The sequence below is a fragment of the Carassius auratus genome, chromosome 9, assembly GCF_003368295.1.
Source record: "Carassius auratus strain Wakin chromosome 9, ASM336829v1, whole genome shotgun sequence".
In the NCBI taxonomy this organism is placed as follows: Eukaryota; Metazoa; Chordata; class Actinopteri; order Cypriniformes; family Cyprinidae; genus Carassius; species Carassius auratus.
The window spans coordinates 26,166,298-26,186,623 of NC_039251.1; the positions used below are offsets into that span (position 1 = coordinate 26,166,298).

The window sequence follows — 20,326 nt, forward strand, 5'->3', positions numbered from 1 at the left end:
TGTTAATATTTTTGTGGAAACTGTAAAGACTTTTTTTCAGAATTCATAGATGAATAGCATTTATTTGAAACAGAAATTGTTTGTAAATGTCTTTACGGTTACTTTTGATCACACATTTACCATGGGTGCAGCAGGCGCAATAATATTATGCAGCTACTGAAAATAGTCCCCAGCAACTCTGCTATTGCTGCAACTACACAAACTAGCTGGGGACTATTTTCAGGTGCTGCGTAATATCACTGTTTCTGCTGCAGCCGTGGCATGGCAGCAAAGTTCCTTGATTATTACGCCGGAATGAGAGTATAGTTCCTACCCATACTGAACTAGAAAAACTACCTTAGTACACGATGTAACTACAGAAGAGTCAAGTTTTAAATAGGAAAAATACAGAAACTCTTTGGTCATTTTTAAGTGAGATGCTAACAGTCTAATTAGATTCAATGATCTATGCTAAGCTAAAAGTTCCACTGCCAGACCTGGAGATTGGCTGAATGGATTAAAAAAAAAACATTACAACTTTTTACAAAAAACTTTTTTACTCTAGAATTTAATCTAAAATTAGCTTTTTTTTTTTTCTTTTAAGTGATCCTTTAATAGAACCGATACAAAACAACAACAGCTGGCTTTTGACTTTTCTCAGCTAGTACTGACACATGTAATTAACTATGATTCGTTTAACCAATCAGCTTATCATGTAATGAGTTCATTAAGTATGCCTGACTTTATTAACATGCCAAATGATAGTTAAAATGACAAACATTGGTAAAACTATTTTAAGGTGTTCTTGTTTTTACATGCACTTACTATAATATTAGTATGAAATTATGCATAATTACATGCAATAACCCTAAACCAAACCCTAAACCTTACCCTACAGTAAGCACATGTTGTTAATTAATACTACTCAGTACTTAAATGTATAATTACACTCTAACAAGACACCTTAAAATAAAGTGTAACTCAAACATTTGCCTGAGAAGAGATCTGGGTCAAAGAACACCTCCAAACAGTAACACCTCTTTAAATTAAATATCAAACATCAGGCAGGGGGAATAAATGTCAGCGTTTCTAAAAGCTATCAGAGATGCTCACAAATAAGCCTTAGTAGGTGTTGACAGACTTTGAACCTAAAGGTCAAGCAGATAGGGGAAACACGTTTTCTAATGAGCTTTCACAAGGTGATAAGCAGACATTTGGGATCTATAAGGAGACGATAGAGATCACAGTTATAGCACTGACTTTTAATGTGAATGTATGTGTACACAAAACCAGCAAATGTTAAATTCAATGGGTTTCAAACAAGACGTGTGTGTGTGTGAACTTGTGGAACAAAGTACATTTTTTCAAACATGGCACATGGGAATATCAAATATGACAAGTAAAAAATATAGCAGTCTACACTGTTGCTATGGGTGTTCTAGGTGATTTCTTACTGGCCTTGGTCTGATATTCTGGTTTCTAGGTTCTACTTCTTACCTACATTTTAAACCAATTTGATATTTTCACTCACCCATCAGGAGGAATTGGTATATCTTAATGCTAAGAAATGTAAGTTACTTAACCTTAACAAGCCATATAATTTGATTTATCATTCTTGTCTATCGCACCATGGAACAGGTTGAGTTATGTGTTAAAACTTTTAAAAGCAACATGAAGAGTTGCACTGTATTGTTGAGTGAATTAGCATAATAAAAATAATGTTGTTCCATCTGCAACTAATTAGATAGTGAAAGTTGTTTTGTCATTCACGGGTAAATTGAAGAATCAAATAAGAGAGTTTGGTGACGTCAATACAAAAAATGCACAACAATTTTATTTAGATGAAAATCCTTATACAACCTTCGTGTGTACCAATGATTTCTTTTAAACTATATAGTTGTCTTTGGTCGCTTTTGACTGATTTTATTATTATTATTATTTACTTCATTGGAATTGTGGACATGATTAGAAAAGGCTAAATTATGGACATAGGAACATTTCAAATAGTTTATGTGACCCTGGACCACAAAACCATTTTTTTTTTTTTTTTTTAAATCAAGATTCAGAAGATTCAAAGCTGAAATCATTGATATATGGTGTTGTTAGGATAGGACGATATTTGGCTGTGATACAACTATTTGAAAATCTGGAATCTGAGGGTGAAGAAAAAAACAAAAGAAATATTAAGAAAATTGCCTTTAAATTGTCCAAATTAAATTCTTAGAAATGCAAATCACTAATCAACAATTTAGTTTTGATGTATTCATGGTAGGAAATTTACAAAATATCTTCATGGAAAATTATCTTTATTAATATCCTCATGATTTCTGGCATAATAGAAAAATTGATAATTTTGACCCATACAATGTATTGTTTTCTATTGCTATAAATATACCCATGCTACTAATGACTGGTTTGTGATCCAGGGTCACGTATATAGCGCTATAAAAGCATCTTCTGGTTCAACTGCGTTCCATGCAGTGCATTTTACTTAAAAATGTTGTATTATTCTATATAGAAAAAAGGGCACATCATTTAGAGGTGAACACGGTCTAGTATATACTATAATATTCCCTAAAAATACAAAACATTACTTAGTGTCAAGTAAGGGTTGGCCATCTTACTCACAACTCCTGATTCGGTCTCTAAATTACTTGACAAGAATTGCATTTATTTAGATGCAGAACATCTTTAAGACCACATCACTTTTCAGACACGCACTCCACTTCGAGACTGGACAACATCACACATGTAGCCAAGGGCAGCATCACGCATAGAGAAAATTTGTTTGAGGTTTCCAAGCAGAACAGAAAACAGTTGAGCACTGCTTGTTATTTGCCCCCTGACTAGGAAACTTAATTGCTATCAAAGGCAAGAGTAATTAAAATCTTAATTATACGCCGCTCTTGGGTAGCTGCACAATGTTTCCAGAGAGTTTGAAATGAGGATATCAGCTGTTAGGTACATATGGTTTCCAGTTAATATGAGGCAAGTGCTGACACTAATAAAAGAAAATGTGAAAAAGTGAATTAAAAATGTTAAAATTAGACAAAAAAATAAATAACAAACAAACCTCATCTATTCTCTGCTCAACCTTCATTTCTCCGTGTTCCTGTAGAGACCTGTGGAAGACAACAACAGACGGCTTTATCACAGCCACAGAGATCCACAAGTACACAAAGATTCACACTTGCACAGCAGAGCTTACTGAAGCACATGATACTCTTCCTCAGCTCAGTCTGGACACAATGAAGATGCTCAGAGTCAACAAAACCACATGACAGCAGCTGATCTATACCAAAGCTTGTATCCACGGCCCAGTGAGTGAATCTAATCTCTGGTTCTGATTAACGCACAGTGTAGCAGTCATTCACACAGGGGTGAGCAAGGGCTTCGATCAGAATCAATGAACACCATAGAAAATGTAAAAAACAAATCCCCTACAGTATACACATACCTCAGTTGTAATGTGATAAATCGGAGTGAAATAAGATATTCAAAAATAAAGGAGGATTTGATTTTATGAATCTGGCAATGATTTATCTGTCAAAAGTGAGCATTGCTTTAAATATCATTGGCTTGATTCTTTTTAACTTGGTTCCATTTTTATTTCATGTTGACTGTTTACACATTTTACCATATTTAAACCTATTCTGCTGACCTCCACCAACTTTCCAACACAATATATATTTATATAATGTTAATACTACACATTCTACTACAATATCAGTCTGGTTGTCATTCCAGCATAGTAGGTGTCTATATTGCACATCGTAATACAAAAGCAGTCATATTTTGAGTTTTATTCATTGGCCAAAAAAATAAAAATAAGGATAAATTATAAATTTGACTGATAGCATTGTTTATTAAAAGCCCAAGATGGCAGCTTTAACCCCATCTGAGAAATCTGACATCATCTAGGTTTTGCTACATTTACTGGAAAGGTTTTTTGTTTATTGTTTTATTTTTTTCCTCACAGTAGACTGAGCTGGCAAACTACAAAAAGAAATGATAATTACCTCATATTTGCGTAGGTTCCCCAGACAGCTAAAAGAAGAAAGAAGAGAAGACATCAGTAACAAACCAAATATCACATAACAAATGCAAATGAATTCTCAATAAACAGTTTTACATCATTACAATTCAATTCTACATCAATAATAAAAAAAGAAACAAAAAAAAGGATACAAGCTGTTAGACATTTAAGATCTGAACATATCTGTTCAGTGGAAAAGGGAAGATGTACGTTATCATTTTTTGAGAGGCTGAATATAAATACACACACACACACACACACACACACACTAAATATGGGGATATTTATATATTATACCCTCATTGGGGCCTGAGCTCCCCTTAAATAAAAATCCTGGAATCGCCAATCATGAAACTCCTTATTTCAGCACATTAAGTTCTCAACACAGTTTTGAAAAATGCTTTAAATTACTTTATTTCAGTGCTGTGACGTATTTCCAGCTGAAACGGAATACTGAATAGAGGGCATGGTTTTATGTTTGCGCTCCTCGTCTCTGTCTTTCACTCATAGCAATTTAATCGGTTGGAGAGGTGTGTAGAGGAACTTTTCCCTAGCCATCAAACTGAAATCAACAGAAAAGGAATGCCATTCAAGAGCGGAAGTTAATGTCTAGATTTTGATTAAAGATTAGGAAGACAAAAAATATTATTTTCAGCTGAGCTGATTAACTGTTTACATCAAGACTAGCAATGTGCGCTATTAAATTAAATAGTCAATCTTGCTTTCATGAGGACTTTAAGCTGTGGTGTCCAGAAGGAAGAGGAGAGACAAAAGTTTCTAAGCCATTCAGGTTTATTTCGTTCTCACGGAGTTAAAAGCATTGTTAATGTCATTGATGAATAATTTTGTTCATAATATTCGTCAACGACATTTTTTTCCACTGATGACAATGAGATGATAACGAACAAACTCTTTTTGAATGAAAAAAAACTATGACATTAATCTATTGACATTTTTGTAAATGTAAACAAATGAGCCGAAAAGGTTAGGGAGGGACGATTTGGGAAGAGATTAATTCAGAACGAAATCTGCTGAGTGGTTCGAAGGTTAGATGCGTACATATGAATAGGGGGGTCATAAGCTACCATTCAATTAGTCTTTCGTGTCGCATGAACGGAGAATAACGCACAAAATGATGTTGAATTGTCCGTTTTGATGCGTATTTACAAACACATTTGATTATGTCTTAAGTGAACCTAAGCAGTAGAGAGAATGTGTATCAGTAATTTGCATCCATTGCAGCTGTGGACTCGATTTTTAAGGGACAGCAGCCTAATTTAGTTGCTATTGTCCGAGTCATTGATGTTAATCAAGCAACAAAAGAAAAACAGAAAGTCACTCACTGCTCTTGACTGAAAAACTTTAGTAGCGCTAAAGATTAATCTAAATTTATTTATAGAAATAAATGTGTCTGCTTGAAAGAATGAAGAATATGGTAAACAAGTTGGCATAAAGAAAGCATAATTAGCCTTTGGTATTTCATTAAATAGAAGATCAAGTTCTTATTCTTTATGAGAATTGGTTTTATTTAATTTTAACAAAGGCATGTTGTGCGTCACTGCAGTTAAATCTGTCTATCATGATAAAACCATAATATCAAACCTATATAATGAGTTTGGAAATTTTAGGGAAATAGTTAATAAATGCACTGTAAACCCATTCGATTTCAGCCAACTAAGTTTACTGTAGATTTAGTCGACTAAAATCTTATGATATTTAGTCAACTAAAATTAAAAACAATTCAGATGACTAAAATACGACCAAAACTAAATGGCATTTTAGTCAAAAGACTAAATTTGCAGCCAAAATGAACACTGCACAGAACATTAAACAAACAGACACATACCCTGTCATAGCTATGATATAAATAAACAAATATTTACATTTGTAACTTTTGTGTGTGTGTGTGTGTGTGTGTGTGTGTGTTATTTTTGCAATGTTTATATAAGCTGTTTGATTGGATATATAAATGAGCTATAAAGATGCAGGCAGAAACTACAAAGTGAAAAACAGACACTCACTTGTGATCCATGAACAATCTCAGCTACTCTACATGTTCTCACAGTTTGTAGCAGCTGTCATAGGAAAGCTACACATACTGGTGTGAATAAAGAGAAGCGTCTTCTCATAGTATGACGATACAACATCTCATGAATAATTATGAGACACTGGTGAGTCACAGCTGGCTATAAACTCACATGAAGAAGATTTTAAAGTCTGAAGATGAAAATAGTTTAAAGAAGCTTAAAGTGAATCAATACCCATTCAAAACCTTTAGACACAACTCATAACTGAAAGGTGAGCGTTAGTCCCTTGTTGGATTTTTGCCTGTGATTTTACTAATACTACAGTACTGCTATCTCAAAGGCAACATTACCAAACTCATTCACACATGTGAAAGAATAAAAGTTGAATATCTAGTCTATAAAAAAATATTAAAATGATAAAATAATACTGTATCCAGGGCCGGATTTATGCGTAGGCATTCTAGGCAAGTGCCTATACTTGCTTGTCCAGGGGGAGCCCAAACACAATGAAGATATAGATAATATTTTTGTTATACTATGGCATATCTACAACAGTAAAAGAACCAAAACCAGAAGACATTGAGCAAACAAATAACAAACAACAGGGTAAAATTTACCAATTATGTCCATGTCTTCAAGATTTTTTATGTACTGAAAAACTTTCTTTCTCCCATTCTCTCTCACACTCGCACACACAGACACGTACTCGCGCACACACATGGAGAAGCGGAGACAAAAACTTGTCATCAGCACTGCGGCTGCTCGCAAATTTATCAATAAGAGAGTTTCGCAGCTGAAAAGCTACATTACATTTCTCAAGAGAGACGCACAGACGCAAGTATTCACACGCACTTGATCTCTCCCTCTCTCTTTTGCTCCATCTCTAATAACGGTGTTAGCCTGCATATCAATGGCTCACACCTCTGTTATTAGCTCTACAAATGACGTTTTGGAATTTGCAACAGAAGGTTTGGGATGAAGTGCATAAAAATTAGCTAGTTCAACACCCACGGGATTTTAGGACAGAAACATGTCAAATGACTTGAAACAAATTATCTGAACAATTGATGTGTGATTGGGACTCCAGGCCATTAAAATTATCAGAGAAATAATGCATTCCCGAAGTGGTTAGTTGGCCACATCGCATGCCTATTAATGAAATGAAATGCAAATTGTTTGAATTCTCAAACAAATTAAGAACCTACATGCAATATTTGTTGACTGAACGCAAAAGCTTATTGCGATAGAAAACATTGTAACCATTTCCACTGATTATGAAATATTTTTGTTTGCTTGGGTGGTAATATAAGCCCTATTATATTAATAGGGAAGGGGGCCCAAAAATATATTTGTCATGAAAAGAGGTCAAAATCAAGTATGTCTTCAATCAATTGATTTTCTGATCAAAGCCCACATATGTAGAAAAGATGAGTCTGTCTTGAGAACCTAAGTTTGAACCTTCATATATAAATCATTATTATGAACATTAATAATGCAAGCATCTTGCCTTTACACTATAATAAAGATGTTGTGAAATATAATTTCTCTCTCTTACATGTTGCAGCCAAACAACTCAGACCTGCCAATACGCATCAAACATCAGTAGGAATTAAATCTACACCATAAATGATAAACCGTCAAAAAAAGAAGACGACATAAGAAGAATCCAAGACATAAGGTGAGCGTGAACCGGAAAACCTGCTCTCCAGAGGACAACTGGAGAGGCTATTATGCAAATCTCTCTGTAATAAATCTGGCTTGTTCTTTTCCAGTGGCCTTTCTGCTGTTGCCACGAATTCCTGGGAGCCCCATGTTTTACAGCATAGAAGGCCATGGGCCAGCTTGGCGTGTGCCACCTGATGCCATGTCATAAATGAGAGGAGAAGCTATTTAATGCAAACCATTTGAGGGTGGCAGAACCAGATGCCCAACAGAATAAAGATTTAATTTATTATTATTTTCAAGGAATGTCTCTCTGCTTTTATTGGCCACTGGAAGTCAATTACCACCAAACGTGTTACCAACACTCTACAAAATATCTTTAATTTTCCACAGAAGAAAAAGTTAAATAGGTTTGGAATGACATGAGGGTGAGTAAAGGATGAAAGAATTTTCATATTTTCATGGAATTATCCCTTTCGGCAGTGGCCAAGACACACATACAAGGCTATGTAGATTTTGACCTTTTGAAATGCAATTTAGTTGGTTAAATCAATTCTTGCTTGATCTGAGCAAAGCACAGAAGAACTGGCACTTTAAGAAATAAAGCTTATGGAAAGAGCTGAAGTGAACAGGAAAACATGCCCAGTTACATCTGGTCAAGTTCTCACAGTGGTAGTGGCTAAATTATTTTTAGTGCTGCCGGTCGTGAAATATGTGTTTCGAGGCAGGTGGGAGGCAACGGCAGACTGGTTTGTCAAGGTCACTCTCTTAGTGAACAACTCCGTTGAGGCCTGGGGACTGAAAAGAACTAGAGCAGTCACTTCTCAAAGTAGCATTACATATGACCCAAATTCATCTTTCTGAATTTCTCCATCCTGGTTATGGGGTCTCCAGTGACTTAAAACTCAAGTCTGTGCAATATGTGTAAGTGGTTGCAGTTGTGTCTCTAGAGTCTTGGCTGAGTATTAACCAAAGCTCATATTAATAAAATAACAGGCAAGGACACATTGTGCACCTTTGAATAAGGCTTGATAAGAAAACGTTATTATAAAATAATGTACAGCAGTTTCCAGAAGTTTGGCAGGAATACATTAAAAATACATAAAAGGGATAGTTCAACCCAAATTGAAAATGTGATGTTTATCTGCTTGCCCCAGGGAATCCAAGATGTAGGTGACTTTGTTTCTACAGTAGAACACAAAAGAAGATTTTTAAACCATGGCAGTTTTCCAGTCTTTTAATGGAGGTGAATGGGAATCACGGGTAAAACATACAATAAAAAAAAATGTAAATGCACACACACACACACACACACACAAAATCAAATTAAACCCTGCGGCTTGAGAAAATATGTTGATTTGTAAAGGTGAGGCGTCGTTTTCTTGCTTTACGATGAAACGCAGTCTTACAAGTGCATTACCGCCACCTATCTCTTAAATGGACCACTGACACTATCTACAGTCTCAATTAGGAGTGTCAATGGTCCACTTGAGAGATAGGTGGCAGTAATGCATCGGAAAAATTGAGCGTAAAAACATTGGTATGGTATTGGTAAGATAGAAAGATCTGATGAATCAGTTGCTTCCCTTTTTTTTTGGGTGGGGGGTTAATTAAGAATTAATTAACATGTTAATCACTCTCTGGGTTGGGTATTGTTTGAATTTTGTTTCTGAAATTCAGATTCTGCTTATCGATTCCGATTCTTATTTATTCCTAGTTTTGATTTCAAACATACTTATTCTGTGTCTTTTTACAAAGTATTCTGTTGCAGCTTAATAGTATGAGCAAAAATCAGAAGCCTACAAGAGGAACGTCTGCCTATGCATTCAGGAACTACTAAATGCCCCATTTTATTTATATTAATTAATTTTATAATGAAAATCCCCCTAAAGAATGTTAAATATTTGCCAAAATGGTACCAGTTTGAGGCTAAGGTGAATACACTGGGAAGAAAAGATTTCCTTTCCAGATTTACCTTCAATTTAATTGGATTTAAGAAAGCGATGGCTTTTAGATATTTTTGATGCATATGCTACAGAACAGCAGCAGTTGTCAAACAGTGCCAGCCTGAGTTATTTTTCTGTTCATTGCCAGTTCATTCAATAAAGACAATCTAGCTTCTGAGTACTGAGTTATTAACCCAACAGTAGCGGAGTCGATTCATTTTGTTGCAGTGGGCCACGCAAACATATGTGTTTGGTTGTGTGGGCCGCGGGTTGAAAAAGGTTGGGAACCACTGATCTAACTGATCTAAATAATGGAAGATGCATCACTAAATCATATTTCTAAATCAAACACTAAATATAAAAAAAAATCAGACCAAAACATCAAAACTGATTTTGTTCTAAAGAGAAATCTAACACAATGATCAAACATTCCTTGCAGCAGATTCATAAATCGTATCTAATCAGCCAGAAAAACTGAAAAGACACAAGACCTCCTGTCAAACAGAAGATTTAATGAATGTTCCTAAAAAGATGATCACGTAGAGTACCAGAGGAAATCATCTATAGCCCTCAGGGGCAAATCTGATGTTCTGAATGACAGGAGAGGATAAAAACATCCTTATGCTACATTCAGATTGAACAATGTACCAGTGCTACAATATACAATATGACAGAGGCTAAATAAGAGTGACCTGAAGAAAGAGATTTCACCAGGAAATCGCCATAAATCCTCCAAAAAACATTTTGAAGCAATTTTAATAACACAAACAGTTTCTGAAACGAACTGCTTCCAGTGCTATTTCATAACTAGATCAAATCACCTGCTTTCCTTAAAGGGATACTCCACCCCAAAAAGAAAATTGTCAATAATCGCGTACCCCCATGTTGTTCTGAACCCGTAAAAGCTTTGTTCATCTTCGGAACACAATTTAAGATATTTTGGATGAAAACCAGGAGGCTTTTTACTGTCACATAAACTGCCAAGTAAGTTACACTAGCTGCGTTTACATGGACCCTTCTAATCCTATCGTAATAGGACTAGAAGCACAATCAGAATAAAAAAAGTCACATGTAAACATGTCAATCGGATTGAATTGGCTCGATCCGACAAAAATTTCGATCAGATTGTAAGGGGTGGATTATCCCTTTTGTAATCCGAGCGAGAGGCCATGTAAACACTTGATCGGATTGAAAACCGAAACTGGAAAGTACTGCGCATGCGCAGTGATGTAGAAATAGCGTAATGACATATGACGTGCGGAACAAGGTGTTCTTCCTGGTGAATAAAGTGTCCTGTCATTATAAATCTCCCCTTTCACTCAGCGTATGTGAAGTGGAACACGACCACGTCCCACCATTCCTCGTTTAAGACGCTCATCAACAGACGACTAGTTTTGAGTGCGGGAAGGGGCACTTTTACTCTTTTTTTATTTTTTTTGCTAAAGTAAGGTTAAAGTTAAGCAGCACAACAGTTCATGTGCTGGGCGTCGCCTAATTAGGACCCAAAGTAGATAAATATAACATGTGCTTTTTAAATAGCAGCGGGAAACTCTGTATATTCATGCAGTGTGCGCATGTCAACAGAGTAAATCCAATCAGAAGCTTGTGACATGTAAATGTGCACATCAACCCGATCACTTTATTTACTGTTCATGTAAACACTATGTTCAGATTAGTCAATCAGACTAAATTCTTTCCGATGGAAGCAAAAAGTGTCCATGTAAATGCACCTACAGTCAAGGTTCAGAAAAGAATGAAAAGCATCGTCAGAATAGTCCATCTGCCATCAGTGATTCAACTGCAACATTATAGAGCGACTAGAATACTTTTTGTAAATGAAGAAAACAAAAATAACGACTTTAATCAACAATTCCTCTCCTCAGTTTCTGTTCACATCACCATAGCGCCATTTTGGAGTTTATGAGTTGAACGCAGGCAGCGTACGCTGAGTCAGCCGAGACGCAAGGTTGCAGGGGTTTTTTTTGTTTTCAAAGTGTAAATATACGTAAAAAACTTATCTTTGTGGGGCCGCTGATACAGAAGAGAGTACGCTGCCTGCGTTCAACTCATAATCTTCAAGATGGCGCTATGGTGATATGGAGAGAAACAGAGGAGACGAATTGTTGAATAAAGTCATTATTGTTGTTTTCTTAGTGTACAAAAAAAAAGTATTCTAGTCGCTTCATAATGTTAGGGTTGAATGACTGATGGCAGATGGACTTTACTGACGACATCTTATATACTTTTCTGGACTTTGACAGTGTAATTTACTTGGCAGCCTATGGGACAGTCACAGGCCTCCCAGTTTTCATCCAAAGCTTTCATCCAGCTTTTAAAGGTTTGCAACAACATGGGGATAAGTGTTTAATGACAAAATTTTCATTTTGGGGTGGAGTATCCCTTTAACCCTCTGAAGTCGATTAACGCGTATACGCATTAGGAGTCATTTTCTCCTGATAACCCCGAAAAGAACTTAAATTACACTTTCAGTTTTGATCGTACAGATAAGAGCAATACATAAATCGAATCTGTAAAGGGTTTACTTTTTTTGTATACAGAAATAATAACAAAACTTTGTGCACTTATAAAATAAAGATAACAAACAAGGTGTGCTGTCTGCAGCATTTGTCTGCAGTGATCTTCATTTACGAATGCATCATTAAAATTAACTGTAACTCAGTGAATACTCAACAAAGAGACATGAGAGAGATATCTATAGAAAGACTGATATGTCCTGATATGTCTTTATGTTTTAAACTAAACAAGAGCTGCCAAAAACAAATATTCTGTGATAAAGTAATCCATATGAAAACAACGCGATGTCCGTTTTTCACGTCTCTCTTCATTATCTCTAATGTGACCGCGCAAGATTGTTAAAAGGGATTTCTGAAGGATTCTGTGACTGGAGTAATGATGCAAAACAATCAGTTTGAAAGACAGCTTTGATTGTTCCTGATAAACTGTTTAACTGCACTCCCAAGTGGATATTAAATTATGTTGTGGGATAATTAAATATATTCTAAATAAACTACAAACATAAAAATTATATACATTTATTTTGTCCTCACATTCTTTCTTGTAACTCATCCCTCTAAAGCCCCTTTCACACTGCCATTCCAGCAAATACACGGGTAAAATGTTCTGGCAATTGTTCCCGGGTTGCTAGATTTCACACTGCCGGTGATTACCCGGGATATGTGCGTGCTTTCACACACAATCCGTAAAGATCCCATAACGACACGTGACATCAGGGTGTGACGTGTAATGAACGTAGGGCTGGGTACCGAACTTCGATGCCTTTATGGTATCAACGAAAAACTTCGATACTATGAGTATCGAAAAATTATTTATCTTTCGGTGCCAAATTTCGGTTCCAAAAGCCAATCGGCCGGCTGTGTCTGTTTGAGCTTGTAGAATACGTGCATGTAAGGACCTACATTCGCCATGATTGGCTGTCCACCACCACGTGACGTGATGGTGGGATATTTGAAGATACTCGCAGTCACACAACACAAGTGTAGTTGTTTTTTCTCCAAATGTTCCCGTTTTATAATGCCAAAGAGATCTAAAGTGTGGCTACACTTTATAAAAGTGGATGCCGAGTCAGCTAAGTGCAACATATGCAACAAGTTTATTGCAACCAAAGCCGGCAATACGACAATTTCACACTGGCAGCAAGAGGGAAAATGTCCACACAAAGAAGAGATGAGTGCCACAGAGCAGTCACAGGGTTTATTGTTAAAGGTTTGTTACCTTTTTTGACAGCCGAGGCCCCATGGTGGAGGTGAGCAAGCTATCGATATAAAGAGTTATTTTTTTAAAGGTAGTTTGCCAGTATAGCCTCTTTTAGCCTGGATGACATATTACTGTTATTGTCAGTAAAAATTGTAATAATAATAACGAAACCATTATATTGTTAATGTTTTGTGCTCTGATGTCAATTAGGGAGATGATAAGCACCTTAAACCCCCAGTATCAGTCCCCCAGCAGAGACATGTTGTCAAATACACTTATTCCTGCATGGTATGCAGTAGAAAAAGGAAATCTGAAGAGAAAGTTGCAAGTTGTGGCTGATGTGGCGGTGACTGCTGATGGGTGGACCAGTGTGGCTTAAGACCACTATTTGACCGTTACAGTCCACTGTGTGAAAGAAGGTTCCATGATGGAGAATGTACTCCACACAAGGGCAGTCTACATGTCCCAGACAGGGGAAGTCATAGCAGAGGAAATAGGAGAAATTCTGGATTAATTTGAAATAAAGCACAAAGATGTAGCCATCACTGTAGACAATGCAGCAAACATGGATGTGGCAGTGAAAAAGATGAGCATTATAAAGATTGGCTGCTTTGCTGACACACTAAACATTGCTGCTCAAAAACTGTACAATGTGCCCTCCGTTTCAAGGTGGGCAGGAAGGATCCATGCAATGGTTGTCTAGCCTGGCTGAACCTTTCTTAAAGGAAAAGCAGAAACTTCTCGTTAAGTAGAAATTAGGGCTGTGCAAAAAAATCGAATGTGATTTTCATGCACATCTTATCAGTAAAGACACTCCTTTAATTAGAAGCATGTGTGTTCAGATCAGGGTTGCCAGGTTTTCACAACAAATCCTGCCCTGTTGCTTCTCAAAACTAGCCCAAAACTAATCGCGATTCCAGGAGGTTCCCAGATAAAAAATTGCTTCCCAGGGTTAAAATATAAGATTTTTTTTTTTTTTTTTGGCATGCTTGTCTTGGTAAAATTTGCATTTTAGGGGATAAATATCACGTTATTGGTATTGGGGTCGCTTTGAACCGTGGACATGAAAAACAACCGCAGACTTGGCAACACTGGTTCGGGTGGAGCGTCAGTTACTACACAGAGCCGTAGTCTACCGACAACTAACACAAAATCGCTTTCAAAATCGACAAAGAATCGCCAACGATTTTAAAATCGATTTTGTGTAGATTGTCAGTGAATTACGGCTCTGTGTAGTAAATGCCAACCAGTGTGGCCAAGTCTGTGATTGTTTTTCATGTCCGCGGGTCGAAGCGACAATACCAATAACGTGATATTTAGCCCCTAAAATGCGAATTGTACCAAGGCAACCATGCCATAAAACTTACATTTTAACCCCAGAAAGCAATTTTTTTATCGGGGAACCTCCTGGAAACGCGATTGGGCTAGTTTTGGACCAGTTTTGAGAAACAACTGGTCAGGATTTGTTGCGAAAACCTGGCAACCCTGATTTGAACGCACGTGCTGGAGATATACTAATTACAGGAGCGTCTTTACTGATGAGATTCGCACGAAAATCGCATTCGATTTTTTGCACAGCCCTAGTAGAAATCAAAATATGCTAAACTTATCTTGTCTTGATTAAATTGTTTATTAAACCGTTACCCCAAATGGATAACCAGTTTGACCCATTGGTTTCTCTCTGTAGGTCTTCCAGAACATACAGTCATCTTGGATGTTAAGAACAGGTGGAATAGCCTCTTTCTAATGGTGGAGATGTCCTTGAGCAGTTCCCTGCCATCCAGGCAGCTGCCATGGACGCTCGGTTAAAGAGGTCAATGGAGAAGGACAGGTATTTGAATTGGCTTGTTCTACTATTATCAGTACAGTGCTAAATATCTTTTGTTAAGAAGTTTAATCTTGTTGATAAAACCATGTATGTGGACATTTTCATATGTGAAGTGCTTTGAGGTCTCAGAAAAAGCACTATATAAATGTAACAAATGATTATTATTATTATTATTATTATTATTATTATTATTATTATTATTATTATTATTTTCAGACTGGAGTGAGTTACTGATGATGACTTCATAAAAGCTGAGGAGTTTGTTAAAGTCATGAAGCTACTGTATACTTCAACACTTTGCATGTCCGCTAAAAGGATTCCAACATTGGGTCAGATTCTGCCCATCTTGGGGAAACTTGAGAACCACTTCACTATAAGTGCAGAGGACACCACATTTACTAAGTGCATCAAAGAAAAAATCTAGGGTGATCTTTCAAAAAGATACCAAGTAAGTATCATAATCCTATTGATTTGTCAATTGTTTTCATAAGGTATACTCAGAAATCTTACTTCTATACTATGTTCTTGTCTTGCAGGAGGAGTGCATTCGGCAGTTTTTGGCCTTAGACCCAAGATTTAAATCAAGAGTGGCAGATGCAGTGTGGGACATAGTAGAGAAGGAGCTGATTAATAGGGCCTCACATCATCAGGTGTGTTTAATTTTCTTATTACTGGTAATCTTTCTCTACCCTTTTCCATTGTTAATTAAATCAAAGGAAAATGATACCTGGGTTTCCACCAAATATAGAATAAAGGTGAAATGAGCCAGGCCCAGCAGCCCGATGAAGACAATGAAAAGGCAGTAAGTGATGATGACTTATCTGATGAAGCTTGTGCAGCACCAGTGGCAACACAGCCAAAATGTTCATGTTGTGGCAAAAAGGTTTCTCTTTTTTTGTAAATTTTGGCCAAGTTAGGATTGATACGATGTGTGAAGTGTGAGTGTGAAGTGTTACCAGAATTAGTTTTAATTAAGATGAAAAATAAAAGTTGTGTGTTTAATGTATGTGTGTTGATTTTGAAATGGATTTTAAAACACATGGTATCGGAAAAAGTATCGTTAGGAACCAGTATCAAAACTGAGGTATCGAAAAGATTTTGAACAATACCCAGCCCTAAATGTACGAATCGAAAACATTAGGCACGTTATACTTTCACTGAAGCAAGCGAACGATCTCGCCGTCAGCGTGGAAAGTGAGGAACTAACTGATCTCTGCTTCATTACAGTTTGCACATATATTATTTGTTGCGAACGTTGATCTTCCTTCAAAACAGCTGGTATGAGATAACGTGTGTTATCACTTCGACACAAGATTAGATCTGGATTTTGTTCACACAGAGCTCGTCCCGGGTTGAACCCGGCAATGTTACTAGGTCCCCATCCCGAGTTCAATGCCGATGAACTGAACTGCATGAACTGAAAAAAGCACAAATGTCAGGGCATGACAAAACTTCTTTAGCCCCAAAAATACCCTTAGACTCCACAGGGGTAGGAAACTAGGTTACAGGTTCTTGTGGCAATTTCAATATGGCCAGTGGCAGTTCAAATGAGCGTTATCGATGTCGATGAAAACTCTAGAAGTCAAAGGAGGGGCTAAATATAGCAATGTTCGGTCATCAGTGTTCATTTAGTATGGAAGAGATGAATGGATTGCATTGGTGAAGAGAAAATTTTCAAATGGTAAAAATGTGCGAGCATTACCAAAAATAGCAGTGCATGAAGTCTCTTTCATGTCTCTCCAGATCTTTGCACACAGCACAGAAAACACTCCTATGTCTAGTGAAAGAGCTAAGTCTTGGTGGCTTCATGCTTGTAGACACAAAGTTGTTGTGGCCTTTTGGTGACTCTGTTCTGTGTTCTGTGGTGTAGGATAATGTTTAAAGCTACATGTCCTGGTGTTGCACACTCATGCTGTCTGTCTGACTAAGAGACGGCAGGAGCATTGACCATTAGCCGATTGATTTTCACTGATCCGCTGTAATCTCCTGCTTTAATCTCCATCTCTGGGGCTTTAGACACATAAACCAACACTTCACAGCATTGCCCCCATAAAGCCTACTGGAAACCTCAGATGCTAACTGGTCTCCTCCTCTGTCAGACACCAATCCTATCCAGGATTTACATGCAAATCATTAGTGGCCAACCATTCATTTATTTATATATATATATATATATATATATATATATATATATATATATATATATATATATATATATATATATGACAAACTCATTGAGGTTATATGTAACTAAACCTAACATAAATACAACTTTATATTTTTTTTTTCAGTCTAACCACTTTGACCTGAAATGCTTACTTCCACATAAGTAATTTTTAAGAATTTAACAACATGTTCACATGTTAATGTTTCTCTGATGTCAGTTAGATGTCACATGGCATGCAGAGAATAATTTTTTTTAACTGTTATTTAATTAATCATCTGGTTTTCATCAACTCACAAACTCCCTGCAGTTCCCTCATGAACCACGATATAAAGAACTGCTTGCTTTTTCAATCAAGACTCACCAGCAGAGATCAGAATTAAAGGGATAATCTCTCAATAATCTGCTCTATCTATTAGCATCTCACTGACTGACAGTGTGATGAATAGCCTTCTACACACAGCACATAGTATCTGTTCTCACAAGTCTTTTCAACAGAAGAGCGTCTAATGAACAAATGATACGGATGAATGAATGAATGAATGAATGAGGCATTGTTAATGACGAATATAAATGTAGACTGATGCAAGGGAAACGGACTACACACACAGCTTCATTTCACTCCCATCAGGATAAAAACACTAATAACTGCACAACCATTTGCACTCTGCATTGAAAACGTATGAACGCGCGGGTGCACCTCTGAGAACTCTTAAGGCTTATTCTGTGGCTTTTATATAAGCCTTTTGACGGGTTGTGTCACAGAGCTGTAAAAACAGTTATGCTCACTAAGTGAAGGAATCGCATTTATGCCAAACTCTTCTTACAAACCAAAAACATATGCTCCCCTTCGATCCATGAATGCCTCTCTCAGAGATGTCCCTCCAGAAAATGTGCAAGATCTTCTCTGCACTCTTCCCACAATATTTGTAATCAACAACATAGCAGCGCTGCATCTAGTGGCTTCAACTGAATAGGCTAAAAAATAAAAACTTAAATTGCTATGACACTTACATCATCATCGCATCTCGTGTGCCACTGATAACGCACACATAAAATTCAATTGGAAAGTTTTTGCATTCGAATGTGGATTTTTATGTTAAATTCTAAGAATATTCAAAACTCATTTTTCTTTTTGACAGCCCTAATCTATACCCGTCTATTTAGCCAAACTAACCTCTCATTTTTTTATGATTTAACAATCATGTTGTATGTCTTGTAAGCATACAAAAGAGGAGCTACAGGTGCACTAACATGGCTTTTTTGGTTATCGAACCACATAATAACACATTTATTCAAGCCAATGATGGACACAATGCTCTTTCTAATCAGATCTGAATTAATTCATAAAGAAACCTCTTCACACGCTCAAATGTTCCAATTTCAACTAATAAAGACTGTCAGATTAATTTTTTAATAGTGGGTCTGCTAGACTAAGGTCATAGAAATAATTGGAAAATGTTTTTATTGCATTAATATTGGCATTGTGAAACAGGCAAGCTTATCTGCTCTTGCCCTAGAGCTGCGACATAACACAAAGTTGACCATTTCACATTACAGTTCCAAAAATAGGATAACAGCAACACTCTCCCACTCTCAGGGAGCTAGAGAGGCGCACACAACAGCACACACATTAACTAAACATTTTAGATAAAATCAAAAGACTTCACTAAATGGGTTCAGTGTCCTCAATGATCAAGAACAGGAGTGAACTGTAAATGGGTCACATTTTGAATATCAGACATAAAGCAGCTGCAGACATATCACTTATGCCCAGTAATATGTAATTATCACACTGCCAAAACAGTAACAGCTGCTAAAATGTTATAAACTTTGTTTACCAACACAGACACAGGGGGTCAAACAGAGAGAGAGAGAGAGAGAGAGAGAGAGAGAGAGAAGGAGAGAGAGCTGACACAAAAGTGCCATGATCAGATTCTCAAATTTTTTGACCAATTAATTTGAATGATTATTCCAGGTAAAAATCAATAAAATAGTATTAATTTACTTGAACAATTAACATTATAAATTATAATGTGCAAAATTCATTAAACCGACGAAAATGAAATAAAAATGAAAATACAAAAAATAAAATAATGAAAAATAATGAAAACTATTAAAATATACAATAAACTACCAAAATATCACAACACTGACAAAAGGCCATTTCAAAATAATTGATTAAATAATTTTCGAACATTGTTGTTCATGAAAGAGGGACATTAATTCTAAAGCCCTGAAGATGACACTTTAAAAAAAAAAAAAATCCTGATATTTCATTTTTTTTTTGTGTGACTGTAGAAATCCCTGCATGGTACTACCATGGTATTTCTAGGATAGAATCATGGGTCTTTGGGTATGTATCTTAAGAAACCATGCCACTTTAGACATGTACCGTGGTAAACTTTGAAGTGACATGTAAACACATGGTAAACACATACAGTGGGACACCATGCAGGTTTTATCATCTGATACCACAAGCAGCACTAGACTACTGCCAGTACTTTTGTTTGGGATGACAGAGAATGTGTCAGTGTCATATACTCACAGGCGATGTAGGCAATGAGCGCGAGGGCGATGAGGATCTTCATCATTCTTCTGTTAATGACTGTGATCATCCAGCTCATCCGCTTCATCCTCCAGCACACACGGCATTGAGCTCTTCCTCAACACCACTGCATCTCACTCGCATCTATCACACACTCACACAGCCTAAATGATGACTGCTGTAGCCTGCTCCAAGTGATACAACACTGCACTAGTATCCAAACATACACGACAACTGAATTATAAGATGAAATACGACAGTTTCAGAATAAACAGCTGCTGTATGTGAATCTGCCCAAAGCTAACCAGGCTAACTTCTTCTCAAAACTATTTCTGCGTCAAAACAATATCTGACAGTTTAGATAGTCCAGCGTTTTTGTGTCCAGCAAGCATCCGGTTGAA

General features: G+C 36.6%; 1 protein-coding gene across 1 annotated transcript in view; it reads right to left on the reverse strand.

Moving 5' to 3' along the window:
- The window catches only part of uxs1 (UDP-glucuronate decarboxylase 1), a 53,364-nt gene extending 33,250 nt beyond the window's left edge, over nucleotides 1–20,114 (reverse strand). Inside the window, exons 1-3 of the mRNA XM_026272322.1 lie at nucleotides 19,926–20,114; nucleotides 3,999–4,026; nucleotides 3,053–3,101 (exon numbers count right to left, since the gene is read on the reverse strand). Coding sequence (XP_026128107.1) covers nucleotides 3,053–3,101; nucleotides 3,999–4,026; nucleotides 19,926–20,013 — 165 coding nt within the window. The 5' untranslated portion in view covers nucleotides 20,014–20,114. The remainder of the gene's footprint in view (nucleotides 1–3,052; nucleotides 3,102–3,998; nucleotides 4,027–19,925) is intronic.
- Between the last annotated feature and the right edge of the window lie 212 nt (nucleotides 20,115–20,326).